Source organism: Embiotoca jacksoni, unplaced genomic scaffold (assembly GCF_022577435.1).
Source record: "Embiotoca jacksoni isolate LCO1_2020_lvr unplaced genomic scaffold, fEmbJac1.0.p SCAF_10, whole genome shotgun sequence".
In the NCBI taxonomy this organism is placed as follows: domain Eukaryota; kingdom Metazoa; phylum Chordata; class Actinopteri; family Embiotocidae; genus Embiotoca; species Embiotoca jacksoni.
In genome coordinates this window covers 8,249,494-8,269,232 of record NW_027185230.1, presented here as the reverse complement: position 1 = coordinate 8,269,232, position 19,739 = coordinate 8,249,494, and the positions used below count along the sequence as shown (strand labels likewise).

The 19,739-nt window shown below is 40.1% G+C and overlaps 1 protein-coding gene across 4 annotated transcripts in view; it reads left to right on the top strand.

Annotated features, from left to right (window-relative positions):
- The window catches only part of LOC138206776 (rab GTPase-activating protein 1), a gene marked incomplete at its 3' end in the record, with an annotated part of 68,444 nt that overhangs the window by 9,240 nt on the left and 39,465 nt on the right, over positions 1 to 19,739 (top strand). For 2 of the 4 annotated variants that reach the window (XM_069163713.1, XM_069163714.1), the window contains 13 exon segments: positions 408 to 643; positions 2,422 to 2,451; positions 3,710 to 3,983; positions 4,384 to 4,597; positions 4,772 to 4,946; positions 8,340 to 8,500; positions 10,314 to 10,424; positions 11,391 to 11,457; positions 11,604 to 11,706; positions 12,046 to 12,215; positions 12,428 to 12,596; positions 13,888 to 13,981; positions 15,531 to 15,681. In XM_069163713.1, coding sequence (XP_069019814.1) covers positions 491 to 643; positions 2,422 to 2,451; positions 3,710 to 3,983; positions 4,384 to 4,597; positions 4,772 to 4,946; positions 8,340 to 8,500; positions 10,314 to 10,424; positions 11,391 to 11,457; positions 11,604 to 11,706; positions 12,046 to 12,215; positions 12,428 to 12,596; positions 13,888 to 13,981; positions 15,531 to 15,681 — 1,872 coding nt within the window. 4 annotated transcript variants of the gene reach the window in all.

The following is a 19,739-nucleotide window of genomic DNA, read 5'->3' as shown; positions in this document are numbered from 1 at the left end:
CTTGTTACTTAATTCCTCACTTTCACTTGCATCATCATGGCTTTGCATTACATCGGAGTACTTTGCATGTGTTTCTTTACTCTGCTGAGATATACAACAGTGCTCTAAGTGACCCACAGATCCCTTTTCTAAGACCTTTCCTGTTTCATTGCCTCCTCATTGTATTATATAGTCTTTCACTTGAACTAAGTTTTTTTTTTTTTTTTTCTTTGCTTAACTCTCACAATTTCCTTCAGGTGTTCAAAAGACCTTTTAAAAGGGAATAATAAAAAAAAAACGTCACCGTTTTTACAGGGTTAGTCAAGTTTCCACTTGCCTTATAAGATGCTTCTCATGGATTTCATCACATCATGACTGTTTTCTGCTTCTTTCCTTTATTTATTTATGAATTTTTTTTCTTTTTCTAGGTGATTTTGCTCATCATCTCCCACCACTTCCGCCTCCCGTCTTCCATTCATGAGCAGCGTGGCTGAATTTAACAGCGGCAGCCATGGATGACAAGGGCTCGGTGGGGAAGATTAGCGTGTCTTCGGACTCAGTGTCCACTCTCAACAGTGAGGACTTTGTCCTTGTGTCCCGGCTGGGGGACGAGACACCCTCCTCCACTAATAATGGTAGTGATGACGAAAAGACAGGACTGAAGGTAAGGACGGTTGGGTGTAGGTATGGAGGGAAGTAGAAGGGAAAGAGGGGGACTTCAGAGCTGTACGAGTCAAGTTAGAGCTATCGACATTTACAATGATAACTACCACTTGGGTTTACTTTGAGCATGCTCAGTCCTGATAATAGTCACAATCTGGCTCTGAGTACATAAGAAGAATTACAACAACTTCATAGCTGCAATTATTTCTAGAATAACAGGCTACACTGGGCTGTTGACTAAACAGTGACACTCAAACTGATTTAAGAGTGCAGGTCAGGACCCACGTCACAGTTTACAGGAACACATTGATGTTCCTTCATCTTTATGTATTTATTACTGGTTTATTTCATTAAAGTTGCAAATCAGGGCTCAAGAGTTTATGCAGATTACTTTGTTAACATGTGTGTATCACTCGTCGAAAACTGTTCAAACATCTTTTTAAACATGTAGTGATTTTCACACCGCATTTATTCTTCTCACACTCTTAACCATAAGACTAACCATTACTTGTTTTGCTTTTTCATTCTCACTCTTCCTTTTTTCTCATAGTCAGATATATGTGTGTTTATCTGTGTCTTCTTGTATTACTACCTGAAGTAAGGAAGCCCTTACGTCCTTGTTTATGTGTGCTCATCCATATAAAATAAGAGTCCATTGTCTTAGGGTGGGTTTGTGTTGAAGAACTTCTCATCTTTTGATCCTGTGAAGAATTAAACTGTTTTTTTTTTTTTTAAGTTCTACCAAGGTAAATTTAAGTAGGGGAAGAGGAAACCACTTTACATTCACAAATCAAACAACCGAAGAAAACGGTCTAATCCTTTGTGCATTTATTTTGTGTGTTTAAGACAGGTGAGCTGATATTTAGCTCTTTTGCTATCACACTATATAGTATGGCTGACATCCAGTCACATCATGCCCTCTACATCTGGATTCAGTGCCTCAATAAGCACTCAGGAGGATACTGGCTTATACACTGTGATGGTGCAGCTTGAAGCTTGCTTTGAACCCATTGTCAGGGGAAATAATGGTGTTTTGTAATGAGGCTGTGGCTCTCCACAAAGATGGAGGAATGAAGACTTCAAGGAAAGAAATGTGGCTAACAACGACCATCCTGTGTGTGTCCCTAATGGGTTCAGGTCCTCTCCTCTCCTCTCCTCTCCTCTCCTCTCCTCTCCTCTCCTCTCCTCTCCTCTCCTCTCCTCTCCTCTCCACTCCTCTCCACTCCTCTCCTCTCTCGGAATGCATTTTGTCCTCGTATCTCACAGTTTACTGGTTATCACATTTCCTTTTATTGAATTTTCCGCAGTAGTTGGCTCACATGTTCATACTGCGTCCATTAGTTTATATCAATACTGTACCTGTGTTTTTTTTTTTTTTATAAAGGAAGGTCATACCACCTCAATGTTGTAAAGGCACCAGGAGATGGCGCCAGTACAGTGTGGATGCTGCATATTCGGTTGACAGAAAGATGCCACACTTCCTCTCTGTCATTCGCCGTGCTTGGAGACAATATGATTTCACAGTTGTTTTGATGCAAAACAAAGTTGAGGTTTTGGTGCTGCCCGGTTGCTGCTGTCAGGTGGATGAAAAACAGTACCTGACTCACATCCACTGTTCTCACTATGTCGTGGTGAAATCCCTCCATTCACTGACCCTCGGTCATCCCGAGCTCATGTTTTGTTTTTTTGCCGACACAGTTTTGTGCACATTTCCCTCCCAGTCAGCCCATCCAGTCAGGAGAGGAGCCAGCGTGTCTAAACTTGTTGTTTGTTATGCAGGTGATTTCTGAGGAAGGGGTCAGCTTTAAGGTCAGTCTCTTCTCTCGCTATCTTTCTTTTCCTTCTCTCTGTATCGCTCTCTGCCTTGTACATATATTCTCTCCTCTCTCTCGCTCTCTGTGATGTGATTCCGTGGTGATTCTGTCTGTGATTATTTGTGCTAACTGTATTTTTGCCGTCTGTTGAGTGATGGTTTTAGCTCTTCAGTACTCAGGGTTTGATGATGGTAGAAATAGACACTCTTACATATAGAATATAGACCATAGTTACCTAAAAACTGCCCAGGCTTGTAGAGCAACCTGTAAATCACAGGGCCCACTAGAATGGGCCTGTGATAGAAGATGTAACAAATATAGAATTGATTGTTAGTTCAATTTTCTTTAAAGAAGGTTTTTTTTTTTTATCATACCAATTGTCCTATGGCACCTGGACTTTTGGCACTGATGATGCATTTGTAGTATCCATCCAGCAGTGGATAATTGTTTAAGTCTAACTGCGTTAGACAAATTACCTTATACCTCAAAGGCACAGATATAATTTGTGTCTATCTATACATAGAAAGCCTACTTGAAAAGTTTGTCTGACTCTTCCCCCATGATTAATGACAAATACCACAAAGACAGAAAAATCAGATGTTTATCTTTTGTTGGTCAGCACAGTGCTCTACAGTCTCATCTCCATTTCCTATCCAACGTTAGGCTGCTGCTGCTACAGCAGGGAGAGAAGCAGGGCTTTGTCTCATTTTGTGGCATCTCATGGTTTGTCCAAATTGAACATGCAGTTTTTTTTATCTGGTAGTTTTTGGAACAAGCTCAAACACAGTCAGCGTTGGCATCATGGCTCTTCTGATGTCTGGATACCGGTATTAAACACCCTAAACCGACTTATCTACTAATAACTAATATTAGGTGAAATGTAATGAAGACATAAGAAGAAGAAGAAATAAGGCATCCTTAAACACACTGCAATCACTTAAACTGAATTGTGAGATCACTGTTACAGGCAGAGCTGCTGCACATTTCTACAGGCTGTTAGGGAAAATTGCAATGCAGGTGATGCAAGCTTATGGATTGGCTTAAATTTGATGTCATGGTGATTAGTACGATGATTTTTTTTTCTTGTTACCGCAGTCTTGTGTTTAATTATGTCTAAATTTGTTGTATTCTGTGCCTCTTGTGTGTGTGTGTGTGTGTGTGTGTGTGTGTGTGTGTGTGTGTGTGTGTGTGTGTGTGTGTGTGTGTGTGTGTGCGTGTGTGTGTGTGTTTTTACACCTCTGTGTGTGTATCAGATTGTGGGGAATGGAAGTGAGCAGCAACTCCAGAGGGAGTTAGAAGACGTCCTCATGGACCCATCGGTAGCCGAAACCGGAATGGACAGCCTTGGTGGGGGCAACCATGGTCTTCCTACCACTGCGTCACCTGTCCCACCAGGCTCTGACCCCCTGAGCGCACCACCACCACCACCCCCACCACCACCACCACCACCACCAACACCCAAGCTGGAGATGGTGCTTCCTGTTCAGACGGCCCAGGAGAGTGAGCTCAATGAGAGGTCGTACAGAGGTGAGCCAGGACGGGACTGTTTTAATCCTCTTTTCTCACTACTGTCAAATCTCACACAATGGGTGTTATCTTCAACTTTGTTGATGTTTAAGACATTAATGGATTTCTAAATCATCATGCTGTAAGTCATCCTCATTCCTTTTTTATATCCTTGTTGCAGAGGTGTATTGCCATCTACTTTTCATTTACTTTGTCCTTTCTATTTGTTGCATGAATTTCACTAATTCATATGACTTGCTCTTTTCACCTATCCACCTTAAGCCCTGCCTAGTTTTTTCATTTATTCTTCCTTGGCAGGCCAACTTATCTCAGATGAGAAATACAGCCAATAAGATGATGATAGAAGTCATAATATCACCATTTTCTTTCCTCTCCCTTCCTTCCTTTCTTTTAATTGCAGCGGATGAATCATCATCAGAGGGCAGCCTTGGCAGTCCAATTCCAGATGAGGACAGCGTTGTGTTCAGCCAGCTGACATATCTAGGGTGTGCCTCGGTCAATGCCCCCCGGAGTGAGGTGGAGGCCCTCCGTATGATGAGCATCCTCAGAGGGCAGTGCCAACTCCCCCTGGATGTAACACTGTCTGTGCCAGGCGTGTCTGAAGGCACTGTTAGGTAAGGAGAACATACTGTGTGGATAATTAGTTTACAAGCTAAGTGTGCATACAGTTTACATCCTTGAACACTCAGTGCTTACATTTAACACACGCAGTCCACCTATGAAATTGAGTTGTACAATACTGACTTTTAAGACATCAAACAGCAACATTTGTATTGATATTTTAACAGGTTATTGGATCCCCACAACAATACAGAGATTGCCAACTACCCTATCTATAAGATTCTGTTCTGTGTACGAGGCCATGATGGCACACCAGAGAGCGACTGCTTTGCCTTCACTGAGAGCCACTACAACGCTGAGATCTTCAGGATCCACGTGTTCCGCTGCCAAATCCAAGAGGCGGTAAGCATTTAATGATTAAGTAATTCCTGTTATCTAAAAATGTCGTGCATGTGAAAATGAGCATGCATCCAGCTTAAATCATATGACTCCAGAAAAACAGTTTACAAGCAATGTTACTGTTATTCAGTTACTTAACCAAAGGGGGAGCAAAAGCTCCTCCTATAACACTCATGACACTCTCCTCTCTTGTTTTTCTCACTTTTGCTGTCTCTCTCACTCATATACATGGGTACACACTCACATTTTCAGCAGTATTTTGGCTGAGCTTGTCTTAAAATGTTGATCTCCCTTCAGCCCGTCCCTCAGGGTTCAGTCTTCTTCAGTGGTCCCCAGGGGATTATGTCATGCCGTGCAGAATGCGGCACAATGCACATGTACACCATTCAGTCAAAGCCAACTTACAGGGAAGAGGAACTGTCTTTTCTTATAGAGTCAGGAAGAATGTAAAAGGAGGGAAGAGGGAAATCCATTAATGAAACTGGGTTAAAGTACTGCTTCAATGTTCAGTGACCTGATTTCTCCCTCCTGGAAGCACTTTCCTTCAATGTCACTGAGAGCCCTCAGCCAGATGCTACTTTATCGTTCCCACATCATCCTACTTTCCAGTTTCCCAGACATCCACTCGTGGTACACGCACACTAAAACAGTAATAAACGCACATATTCACACACAGATAATCCCCTATATTAATCCACTCCTTCACTAAGCAACTGGACATCTTTGTCTCCTTCATCTCCTCTTCCTCACACTCTTCTTTTTGCACCCACTCTCGTCTGCCATCCAGTCACCCAGCAACAAACCAATCTACACTGTTTCCAGATTTTTTTTGTCTGCTCATTCTCAGTAGTTGACTGTTGTGATTTAGACCTTAGGTTACCTCTTCCTTCAGGAAGGAGCTGCTTTGGTCATATGCCTCCCATCAGCCTCAACTCCACAGTCAACAACACCTAAGACAGTGGTTGTTATGATACAATTTCTTTAACCATTCAAATATTTTTCACAAAGAACAGAGCACTGTGTCCTTCTGCACAAATACAAACAAAAAAAGTACAACAAAAGTGTAAATAGAACCACAGACCGAATGAAATAAGGCAGACTACAAGTAAACTACAGGTACATATGATTTTCAAAGTAGTTCAATTAATTTAATAAAATGCTTTCACTCATTTATTTGCATATCTGTCTTTAGGCACTGAAGCTATTATGAAAAAAAACCTCACATTTGTTGACAAATTTCTAATCGTTTGCAAAATATATTTTTATCGCATTCCCACACAAACTCACCTAGTCTATCCTAAGGTAATATTCTGGCAGGTCTTTATATCAAACTATGTCAAAGACTCTACCTATAATTTCAAAAAATAAAAAAAATTGTAAAGAGACATAGGAAAATGTATTTCCTTCATTAATTAAGTTTAGTACTATCAGGTTTTTGTAATCATATAATTGTTATTTGAGATTCTGAGTAATTTCTTTTTCTGTGCAGATTTGTGGATTTTGTTCAACTGTTTATACAAAAAGCAAACCACCTCCTCTGTCCTCCTCGTTGGTGCCAGACCTCCTAGTTAGGCCCCAAGGCCAGTTTGTAACAATTCCCAGTCTCCTGGTGTCGATGGTGACGCAGAGCCCTGCTGAGTCTCATACCCTACACCTCCTTTTCTTTCTACCATAAACTTGCTGCTTCTTTCCAAAGATATATTTCTAGTGCTGTGTAATTCACATCAGTTCAGCTTCAATGGATTTGTTTTACTTCAGTGATTTAGGCTGAAATAATTCAATTGTTTATGGGGAAACACAAATTGTCAACTGAAAAGGATTTGGTGTTTTTTGCCATGACATCTGGTAAAAGTGTCTCAAAGCTTGATGTCAGTACCCAGGTAAAGATGATGCTGCCAAGGATGAAAAAAATTTAAATATCCTGGACAGGAAAAACAATGTAACAAGACAATTGACATGTCCCAGATCTTTAAAGGCGAGAGTTTTTACTGAAAGGCCGAGTCCAAATTCAAAAGTCCTCGTAAACTAATTGATTTCATAAGAAATGCGAGGGTTAAAAAAAATCTAAACATTTGCTGTAGAGTTTTTTTTTTTTGTTTTTTTTTTTTACCTGAGTTTGCTCAAAAGTGAAAAAATGGCCAAAAACAAACTATTTGAACAAAACTCCAGCTGTTGAGAGAATACAAGATAAAACAGCTCTCCTTGTTTGAGCAGAAATACATTTGTTTGGTGACTTGCTTTGTCTCATCAAGTGTTTTCTTGGTGAATATATCTTGATCTTATTTTGATCTTTGCACTTCAAAACACCCTTGTCCTGGTAGAGCTCCTTCACGCCACACACACACACACACACACACACACACACACACACACACACACACACACACACACACTCACTCACTCACTCACACACTCATACACAAGTACAATTTGGAAACATTAAAAACTGGTCAGCTTTGATTGGAACAGCTCAGAACAAAACTCCACTTGTGGTAAATGTCATTATTCCATCAATACAGGGGGTAACCCCCCCATCTCGCTCAACCCCCATCACTTATATCCAGTCCCCTGTTGTTACCCAATAAATATACCCATTGCAATTCCCCTAACATCCTTCTACTCTACCAGGAATAAAACAAAGGCTTTGTGTTAGAGAGGTTAGAAGCTGCTTTATACTCTGGCCTTGAAAAAAAAAAAAAAAAAAGCAATAGAGTGTAGTTATTTATTTATAACAGCAGTTTCCCCACACCATCTCTCAGTCACTTACCCCAAAGCGCTGCTCTTTACAAGAATTAGATATGATCCAAAACCACTGTGCTGTGAGGCTCTGGTCAGGGGAGAGCTCTGTTTATTATCACACACACATGTCTGCTTAGTCATAATCACAAAATAACAAACTTTCCCTTCACTAGATGCAAAGCTCACAAATTTAAAGCCTTGTTTGTGGAAAAGTACATTTAGAGAATGTAAATACATTTCCACCATCCAGTTTTTCCACATTTGGCAGTCTGGAGCTTTCCACTCTAACTATGTAATGAGCTTTTCATTGTTGCCTGCCTCTTCAACTAACAGAGGCAACAAAGGAAGGTTGGGTTTTTAAACAGGAAAGTTTCGTTGTTAAATGAAGGTCACTAAAGGTCATTACTGTTGATTGAAACACAAATTATTAGGTGCTTATTGGGAATATTTTCCACCGTGTAAAATAGCTGATATATTGTCATTATTTATTCAGGTGTACATTCCTTTTACAGTCTTGGGTTTATACAGTATTGTGTTGAGTTTAACTGTGTTTCTATGCAGCTTTATCTTTATATTCGATTGTATATCTGTTATTTTATGGCTTGATTTTGTTTGTTTTTAAAGTTTTTTTTGTGTGTGTTTACCTTTCCCCTGCAGGTGAGTAGGATACTGTACAGCTTTGCCACAGCCTTTCGGCGGTCAGCTAAGAAGGCAGTTCTGTCATCTCAGCACGCTGCTCCGCTCACCCCTGACAGTGACTTGTTTACCTTCACCGTCAGCCTCGAGATCAGGGAGGATGATGGCAAGGGTACTTTCAGGTGAGACTAACATTAAAGCATCCTGTATTCCTGAATTAAAATTTTTAGGACATTGAAACTATTGTGTAAGATGGTCACAGAGTTATGTTAGATATGAAAAATGTACTTCATATACGGTAGATGCAGACATACTACTAGATCTCTGTCATCAGTCTACATACAGTACAAACACTAGCTTTGCTAATCAAATCCAGCTAGTAATTTAAGTATATCTTGGATTTTTTTTTTTTTTTGGGGGGGGGGAATTAAGAGTGATATTATCTTTAAATTGAATTTGAAGAATTTGCAGAGACGAGGTCAAAATGTAGTACACGGCTGGACCATGTATGAAATGCTAGAGGGCTTTTAATTTGAAACAAGGGCTTTTCATTTGAAATAGATACAAGAAGTTCGTGTTTATAGGATCTCGTTGTTGCAGTCCAGCCAGAAAGCTTTAATTCAAATGATCACCAAGCGACCTAAGATTAATTTAGGAAATCACCTGTGTGATACACACAAATACAAGAACATAAATACATTCCTAATTATGAGGATCAAGTGTTGTTCAAAGTTTATACACTTTTTGGAGACTCAATTACTGAAGTCACAAACCTTCTTGATGTCAACAGCAGGTAGTTAAAATCCTACAAAGGAGGGAATCCAATTTCATCTAATTCCTTTATACATAAAACGTATAGATAAATGAAACGTAAAAATGATAAAAGCAACTATACAATTACTAACAAAAATAACAGAAGACTGATATTTCGACCCCTTCTATTAATTAATCACACACCCACAGACTTCCCTCATAGACAAGAGAACACAACAGAAAGTTCCTGTGTTGTTTCTACTCAACCCATCTTCCCCGACCTTTTTATTTTGTTTTCCTATAATACTGAGTCACTTCCGTGTGTTCACAAATAGCCCGAGATACTCTACTTCTTTGAAAAACAAAACAAAGAAAAATATTTTCTGCGTACATATTTTTAGCCAGCACATAGTTCCTCCTTATTAGCTTTCAGTTCAATATTTTTAATGTTCTGACTTCCAAGCAAACAGCTTCTACATGCAAGTACACATTGTGTGTTTCCTTGCTTAATAAAGAAAGATATAGAACACGCTACAAGAACTGTGTAACGATGCCGTATGTTATCTGTAAAATAAAACAGAAATAGAATGTCTTGGAATAATGTTTCCTTGTAAAGGATGTAAATAAGCCTATTTGTCTGTAGACAGGGACAAAGGGACATGTTTTTGTGAACTGAGCGCAGCCTCAAATTTACCTCAAGGTTCCAAATGTTTGCTGTAGACTTCAAATTGATTATCATAATTTGTTCTTTTTTTACTCAGCTCAGGTCAGCTCAGAATTATTGTCACGAGGGCTTGGGGAACCTTGATTTATGTTTCTGAGGAAATGTTTTTAACAAGTTGGTTATTATCCCCAGTATCATTTTGGTAAATGGGTCTATTCTAAACTTTAGCCATTGTCTTAACATTTTTTTCAATGTCTGGTTGACTAATAAGGTCAAAATTCCACTGACGAGATGTCCAGCATAAAAAAAACTCTGGTTGATCTAATTTTACGTTTGTAAACTGCAGCAGTATTGATTATTCTTTCCTCCGCCGGTATATAGGATCAAAACAACCATGTCTCTTGTCAGCTTGGGGTTATTGGGTTATTTTCTAATGTGTTTGCCTGCCTGTGTCATTGTCAAACTTGACACACATTTTCTGCTACATAATTAAACTGGATATGGTTTTCTCAAATTTGTGTCTGTTTTTTCCATCTGGGATCTTTTAAGATAATAATATTTCTTTTTTTTATATTCAGTGCTGTAGCAAAAGACAAGGACAAGCAGAGCTTCAAGCTGCGTGCGGGATTGGACAAGAAGATTGTCATTTATATTCAGCAGACCTCCAATAAGGAACTGGCTATTGAGAGGTAAAATATAGCGCTAACACTCCCGCACTCATGCACACACAGTGCATCTACAGAGTAGCTTCAGAGTAGCTTCTTCAGATGTCTATTTCAGCTTCATGTATTGGTCAAGTAAGTCAGAACTGATGACGTGACTCAGAGGCAGCAGGGAAATACTGAAACATTAAAAGAAATGTTCATTAAGGTCCTTGTGTTGCTTCTAATTGAATGAGAAAACATTTATTCTGAAAATATATCCGCAAACACTTCAGATATATTACTTGACACAATAAAAGCAAGTAGAAACAATCTATCAACCAAGAGATGGGTGTATCCAAGTGTTTATGACTGGATTTGTCCTTTTAAAAGTAAAATATTTGAGAAAGGAATTTGTACATCTGTCAGACTGACAGAGACCCCTCCATTTGCTAAAATTGATGTACAATATGTCAGCTTAAAACTTGACCAGGCATTCAAAAGAAAGGAACCACTTGGCTATAATTGATAAACACACACACCACCACATCCTTACATCCGTGTGTCGGCCCACATCAGTGTTGAAGTGTCCTGGGACAGTTGTAATGTGATGATTTAGGAGAGTCTGTCTCAGAGCCTCCTCTATTTTCCAGGTTCTAATAAATCTGGTGAAATTTCAACATTCCACTGCACTTTTGCAGACTTCCATTTTCATCGTGATTTGTTATTGTTTCATGAACCCGGAGAAGGTCAGGATTGAAGTGCTGTGTTTAATATTCTCCATGCTCTGGTCTGTGTTAGCGGATCAGTTCAGGAAGCTATTTGCGGTAACATATGTGATATTTTACAACTGCTTGTACTTTATAGAGAGATTTATTGTTCGTTTAATGTGCTTCATTCCCACTCTTGCTCTGTTTTCTCTCTCCTTTTTTCCCCTCCTTATGTAATCCTACTCATATCACATGTCTCCCTCTCTCTTGTGTTCCTCTGTGTATGTGTGTATATCTTCTCCAGGTGTTTTGGACTTCTGCTCAGCCCAGGGAAAAATGTGAAGAACAGCGACATGCACCTGCTAGACCTGGTGGGCTACTGTGTGTGTGTGTGTGTGTGTGTGTGTGTGTGTGTGTGTGTGTGTGTGTGTGTGTGTGTGTGTGTGTGTGTGTGTGTGTGTGTGTGTGTGTGTGTGTGTGTGTGTGACTAACTTCCTCCTACTTATGCCCTCCTCAGGAGTCAATGGGAAAGAGCTCCGACGGGAAGTCTTACATCATCACAGGAAGTTGGAACCCCAACACGCCTCAGTTCCAGGCTGTGAACGAGGAAACGCCCAAAGGTGAGAGCCAGAAATCTGTCCAAGATTTATATAAGAGAGAATGGTTTTCAACAGCTCTTATTTCCTTGGATTATATTTATTGCCCATTTGGCTGTTTAATCACTCATATTTTCTCACCAATATTTGACAGAAGTGTTAGAATCACTTTCCACCATCCTCAAATGAAGAGGCAGTTTGTGGTCAAATTATGGCAACACTGAATACGCATGGGAACTGTACTTGTGTAATTGTTATAAATAATAATTGGGTTTGATAGACATCTTTGTTAGTTATAGATGGCGAATGGAAGTCAATCGTGAAGTTGGGATGACATTTTACTGTGTTTTTTATTTTTTTTAGATAAATTCATGTACATGACGACAGCAGTGGACCTGGTGATTACAGAGGTGGAGGAGCCGGTGCGTTTTCTGCTGGAGACGAGGGTCAGAGTGTGCTCCCCCAATGACAGGCTGTTCTGGCCCTTCAGCAAGCGTAGCTACACTGAGACCTTCTACCTTAAACTGCGACAGGTTTGTCAAGTCACGACACAGTTTAACATCTGGGATAAAATCAATTCAAGTGATGGTCTCTGTGACCAGATACCAGCTAAAGCAGTCTATTTGTTAATACACTGCAGCTTTTTGTCATTACTAAGTATGTTTTGAAAAATAAATGTAAACGTAAGATGATTTACTCCTTCCCCACTTTTTCCTGTGGTTCATCTGATGTCTTCTCTTCTCAGATGGAGCGTAAGGAACGCAAGAGTCCTGCCTCTGACACACTTTATGAGGTAGTGAGTTTGGAAAGTGAGACCGAGAGAGAAAAAAGGAAGACCACAGCTAGTCCCAACATCTTGCCTAGCGGGCCTGGTACCATGGTTCCTTCCCCACCTGAGGACGATGAGGAGGAAGGTGATTAAATGCTGTTTTTTTTTTTTTGCTGAGTCATTTCTTTGGGGATTTTTACTTTATAAAAGACACACACTTTAGAAGAATACCGAATAGGTTAAAAGTCGAATTCCTTATATTGCAAAGGGTGTAATTTCATTATATAACTCATTTGAAAGTGATCTTTGCAGACATAACCACTTGTAGCCACAGAATAAGCCTCACCAACAGAACTAAATGATAATAGTTTTAACTTTTTCAATCACTTGTTGTACTCGATCGTTCAGACTCATAAAATGCCGTAAAACAGACACTCGGCTGGCAAGATAATATAAATGATGGTTTGTTCTTCTGGAATGCTGAACCATTGTGGTGTCCTTGGTCGGGACTGGCCTCTTTCAGAGGCAGGCACCTTCAGCACACAGTAATAAAAGCAGTACTGCCCTGCAGCCTGGAATTAAACAGGGTTATACCCCAATTAAATTATGCTGCACTTTCCCAGATATTTTGTGTTTAAGCATTTTTTGTATCTATATTGGTCACAGATGCTTTAATTTGAATTAAAACTGTCCTGTGGTACATTGCCAGATATAGACTTGTGGTCCACAAGACTTGAAATCCTGTGAGAGATCACTGTGTTACAGAACTGTTTGTGCTGTCTCGCCTCAAAGTACTTTGCCATCAGTGGTGTGTCTATTTCGTAAGGGGTGGCCAAAAATATAAAAGGCAGGGAGCATGATTGCATCACTGGCGTTTTTCTGTGCAGTTCGGTTCCACTCCTCGGACTTAGTGTCCAGTGATTGCTCCTTGATATTTTCAGGGATTATTTAGAGACCACAGCAGGTGTATATATAGCATAGTTTCTCAGCTGAAAAAAATGACCGAACAAGTTGAGCTCATAAAATGCCACATCTCGTCTGTCATGTAAAATATGTCTGTGAAATATTTGTTTTGAAAATTGTAGTTTAAGCTCAGTATTTTGATGTCTACGGCTCGGATAAAAAACATTAATGCATAAAACAATTAACACACAGTAATTAACATCACAACCAGTGGATTTTGGCTTGTCATATGAACAATTCATTTTACACTCTAAAACTAATTGTTTTTGTTAGCTGGAGTAGGTACATTTAGGCAAGTTTATTCCCTGCAAGACAAAATCTGCATATCACTTGATTCTCACATTTATTTAATCATTGTATTTTACATGCAAATGTGAACGGTGTACAATGTCCAGTGTTTAAAAAAGAAAATGTCAGTCCCAATAATGTATCACACTTGTTTTCGCTCTGTTTGTGCTCGGCTGTACGTCCAGATAATGACGAGCCCTTACTCAGTGGGTCAGGTGATGTTTCGAAGGAGTGTGCAGAGAAGATCCTGGAGACCTGGGGAGACTTATTATCCAAATGGTAAGGCTTTGTTCCCTTGTTACAGTAACTTTGTACAGGGAGCAGCAGGCAGCAGTTGTTGATAAGCAGCTTATTGAGATGGCTTCCTTCTCCCATTTGTTTTTTAATCAAAAGCTTGCAATGAACGGATTAAAAACTGCTTGCACTTTGATTCCCCTCACCCACAAACACACACAAACACACACACGCACGCACACGCACACATACATAAAAATTTTTTTTTTAAAATACCATACTGTACACTGCACAGCCTTCTCTCTCGTTCTCCCTGTCTGGAATAGGAAAATGTGTTTGAATTTGTACAATACAATACGTGTTTATCATAATGCAGAAGGTTTTTTCCTCATTACTTTTTTAAGGTAAGGTATTTATAATTTCCCTTTAGAGTACCAAACCTTGACACGACCATTAAAGCACTGAATGTTTCAGAGGTATTTGTCTCCCTTTTCTGATTAAAGTTATTCCTAAATAAAGAAAGGAATCATAAGACTAGCACATCATAACACAAGGCTTTCTGTGTGTGATTGTTGATCTTCTGTGTGTTATAATGAGTGTGTGTGTTGTGGCATTGTGTGATGAAGTACTAGGGGAGCACAGAGAGGCAAATCACTGAAAGCCCTTTACAATAATCTTCCCCGAGGACCAGGCCTGATATTACTTACATCACATGCACACACATGCACACAGTTTTGCTTCTTAGCCTCAACAAAAAAATGCCACATACTGTGTAACCTGACACTCGGAACAAATAAACAAAACCAACCCAGAAAATAGAGAGTGGTGGATTAAGAAAGGGGAAGAAGTGAGAAAATCATCAGCGATTTTCTGTCGGCTCCAGTCAGGCGAAAGGTAGTTGGTAGGTACAGCTGTGCCTCCAATTTTTTCCTTCTCTCTGTTTCTCTAATTCTGTCTCTGTCACTTACTAGCAGGCTGCCAGATGCCTGAGTTCATTTAACACTGCGTGCAGTAAGCTTATATCACTCGCCAAGAGTCTTTTCTCAACAGATTTAGCATTTTAAATATTAAAATAAGACAGGAAAGAAAACATAAAAATGTCTGACTTTCTGTGTATTGTCCCTGCAGTTTTCTGTTGGCTTATAGTCTTCTATAGTCTTTTGTTTTCCCACCCTGGTCGAGATAAAGTAGGGGTAAAATAAAGCATAAAATATCAGGGGAAAAACTGAAGACTTTCAGGGAAAGGCAAAAGGTAATTTCGGGGATTTCTGTACAAAAATAGTTCATATTTTACATTCTGAAAGAGTACCGTTTGAGTCTTTGATTGATTTAAACTCCTAGGTGGGGCTGAAACTTTTGTGGTTTTAGGTTACTTAACTTATTCTCACCCCCAATTATTATGATCTTGCCCCAGTAAACCATCAATGGCGATGATAATATGGCTGGGGTGCACAGAAAGAAATAACTGCAAGTCATGAGGGAGTCAGTAGTAGACCATACTTTTGAAGATTGATGCAATAAGCAACATTAATAAAGTTAAAATGAGTATTTGGTAAAGTGCCATGTTTAACTCTCCTCTTCTCTCCTCTCCCAGGCATACGAACTTATCAGTGCGTCCTAAACAGCTGCCAGCTTTGGTGCGGAGCGGCATCCCTGAGGCGCTCCGCGGGGAGGTTTGGCAGCTCCTGGCAGGATGCCATAATAACGACCACCAGGTAGAAGAGTACCGCACTCTTATTACAAAGGTAAGACCACTCAAAATGATTGTCCATGGTCAGGACACACCCTTAGCTTTTGGTGATATAATGATTATAAAAGCTGTCCTTCAGCAAGGTGACTCAGCCACACAGCTCCTTTAAATGTAGGGTGCCTCGGCAAGCTGTCCACATCCCCTCTGAAGATTTCTAAATATTTACCCAAGCTTAAGTAATTACTGAGAGAGGCTTTTTCCTGTCGTAGTTTCATCCTTTCTCTTGTTCCACTTGGTTATGTTCTGATCTCCCTCGCCGTCTGAGGGACATTTAATTCTGTGTTGATTTTTTTGTTTGTTTGTTGTGCTTGCCAGAGCATATGTGTTGCTGTTATCCTCCTTGCCAACAGTCCTGGTTAAATTTGTTGTATTTGAAAGCACACCTCAGGAGCCAAAAATTGTCTGTATTAAGCCACGTAGATTAGTTAGTCTGTCATATGAAATCATAATTTAATTATTATTCAATTATTTAAAATGGGGAATTTTTAAGATTACATTCGCCAGCGCATCACAAGCTTGTTATTGCCTCTTTTTTTTTTTTTCCCTTTTTGTGTTTTTTCTGGAGATCTGTGTTTGTATACGTGTGTGTTCAGGAATGACAGCTCCCTCTTTCATTTGAGATTGTCAGAGAATCACAGTATACATGTGCCAGGTCTGCCTGTGAAGTATGGGCTTTGTGTGGAAGGATGGGAGGTGACTTAACCCTGCTGTGCATGGTTAGCACCCCTTGTGCTCTGAGAGCAGCGTGTTAGTTTATGTAAAAAAAAACATTTTTGGCCACAGCTCTGTCCGCTGCTCTTATGTAAAAGCAACATCCCCAGGCAGCAAGCTGGGTCACAGGTGGTGACAAGATGTTGGTCTTGCCCTTTCCTCTCCTACTCTCATTTTCTTCACCCACCTTCTTTTCCCTCCTTCCTTTTTCTTTTGATCTCCCTGTACACGTTTTCTAGTTCTATGATCCCGCCGCCATTAATCTGTCTGCCATGTAGTGATAATGAAGGACGGTCAAGTCAAATAGACCAAAATAACACAAGAGCCCTGCTGTTTTTCTATTAACATGAATGGTATGAATGGAATCTAAACTTTCACTCACACAACCATAACAGTGGCTCTCACTGCCACTATATTGAAAGCCATTGGACAGAAAGTTGGAAAGGAATTTATTGCAGAAGCACCAAAGCATTCCAGATTTGTACATTAGCCAACAAACCCACAAAGAAAAGTGTGGAGAACACGTCCAGCTATATCTGACTGACATAAGAGTTGCGTTTGATTTAGTCTCCTCAGAAAAGACATCAAGATGAGAAATGTCATTACACAATGGGGGGGGGGGGGGGGTACAAAGCCTTAGTTGTATGTTTTTTTTTTTTAATGATAGTAAACATCTTGATGACAAAACAACAATAGAATGCTGACAAGAACATCGCAACGTATTACATAATGGTACTCTGAATTCGTATTAATTAGGAAAGACGGTTCACACTCATGTTGCTATTTTTACTGGTAGAAATTAAACCTTATCTTCTCATGTTCGAATTCATTCTTCCCTTTTCAGTTTATGTTTTAAAAGTTGAACTTACCATACTCACGTGCCAGCTCCTAATTTGCTTTGTGTGCTTTCAGTATTCAGCCAGTGTTTGTGTCCATCTCTTTATGCTTTATTGCACTGTATGCACACCATGTTCCAGCCAGTCCCCCCTTTTGTTCCCTGACCTCGTCTGAAGTTGGTGTTCGTCCACACATCTGAATGCAGGGCATTGATGAAAGTGGAAACAGGGCTGTAGGTCTATGACATTTAACCTTTTCTTTTGCTGCACAGTCCAAATGAATTCCCCGATACGAGGGACCCCGCGGCCAAATACTCTCAGTACTGGTCTAACTTTGAATGCCGGTAATTAACACTCCACCAGTGATAGAGAGTAGAAGCCAGTTACTAAGTCTGGTAAAAGGATAATTGGTTTTGGCAGCGCACCGGTCCAGTGCCAGGAGATTTTAATCAGGAGGATGTGACAAAAGACGGGACATATTGGCAGACAACGATCTGTTATCTTGCTGAAGGGCTACAACATTTTGACCACATTGCAGCGTAACGGTCAACACATTTTCATCACCACAATGTTACTCTTCATGTCCCAGTGAAGTCTTACACAGTCATCAGAGGAACTGGGGCAGTGTATGAATGTAGTTTTTATTTCTGGCTGTATATGTTGTGGATGGGCCAATGGTGAAAAAAAAAAAGGGGGGAAAATGATAAGTCGGAGTTGATGTTTTTTTAACACAAGTTAAGATTGAAATTTTGAGAGAGTTTGAGACTTTATTGGTTGTAATGGTGATAGCACAAATAGATCAGGTAGCTAAGGGGGTGATGAGCCATTGTTGTGTTGTGGAAGAGGCAATGATGATGAAAAAGCAACATGGATTGTTCAGTTGTTATTCAAGTTCATAAAAGCACTTGTCAATTTAATTTAGTTTTTATTTTTAACTTTCGTATTGTTTCCTCATGGCCTTCTCGGGAATTATTGAACTAAAGGGGACACTTACTATCAGGAGGGAAGGAGAGAAGTAAACTGTTGTTCTGTTAAATGGTAAATGATCTGCACTCACATAGCGCTGTATCACCTCAGTGGTCTCAAAATGCTTTACAGTTTGCCTGCCATTCACCCTCTCACACCCACACTCACACACCAGCGGTGGCAGAGCCGCCACGCAAGGTTCTCACCTGCTATCTGGAGCAACTTGGGGTTCATTGTCTTTCCCAAGGACCCTTTGCCACGTGGACTGGCGGACCCGGGGATCAGAGTGCCAACCTTATGATTAGTGGGCAACTCGCTCTGCCATCTGAGCCACAGATGTTGATTGCATTAACAAAAACATCCACCATCACACAAACGTAGGCCTTGTCCCCAGACCTGCTGCACCAGCCCTCTGTAGAGAGCAAAAACAAGCGCTCATAACTGCCTGTCTGTCTGAATGTCTCTGTGTGACCCACATAATGACCTGTCTCCCTGCCTCTCTGTCTTTTTGTCTGTATGATCATTTGTATTTGTGCACACCTGACTCTGACTCTCTCTGACTTCTACCTAGGCCTGATTGTGCTCCTGTCAACTCGTGTGTCTTCCCGCTTCCCTCTATCTGCATGCTCATTTGTGTTTTGTCACGCTGTCTGCTCGCCTTTTTCTCTTCCCTCCCTGTTGTGTCAGCCCAGCGTATCTGCTTCTTTATTTTTCTGTGACTGTACACCTTTGGCCTTTCGCTCTCTCCCATCGGTTTATGTGTGAATTGGTGTTCTGACTTCTGCTTGGCAGAAATTGAAATGCCTTTAGAGCTGTTAGTCTGACTTTGAAGCCAGCACTGAAATATACACAGCAAACACCAGAAGGTTCAAACAGTCAGATGAGAGATGCAGAGAAGTAATTTACGCAGTTGAATGTGAACAGGCTTTATTTTTCATGAAATCTTTCTAAAGTAGTGTCTTTGTTTGTCCCTGTGACCACGTAACAACTCTGACCACCCATGTCTTAAGTTGATGTTGTTCCACCTCTAGGTTCACTTTACAAAGATAAACATTATGCAGTGAAATAAATTACACCTAATGAGCGGTCCAGTTCTTAGAAATTTCCATTCCTTTCAGGCATTTGTCTGATTAACAAAAAATCTCAGATAGGACATCAGCAGACCAGTTAGATCGTTAGGTCATGCTGATGCAAAAGTTGCCATGGACTGACTTCTTTCTTTGTATTTATATAAAAACAGAGCTGAATTATGAGGATAATAACTCGCCAGCTGGGTGGTGGCTGATGGGGGTATTAAAGACAATCAGATGTCAGATGTAATGGCAGTTACTTTTGCCTGTCAATTGAAAATTGATCTCAGTTTTGGTAATGTTGTTTTAGGTTTTGTTATTTAAGCAAAAAAAAAAAAAAAAAAAACATTGCTTGGTAATTATTCAGACCAATCACTCATGACATAAAATGTTGATTGCATAATTTCATAAAACTAACTTTAGCAATATAAATAAAGAGCAATCATGATGTTAGCCCAAAATGTGATTTG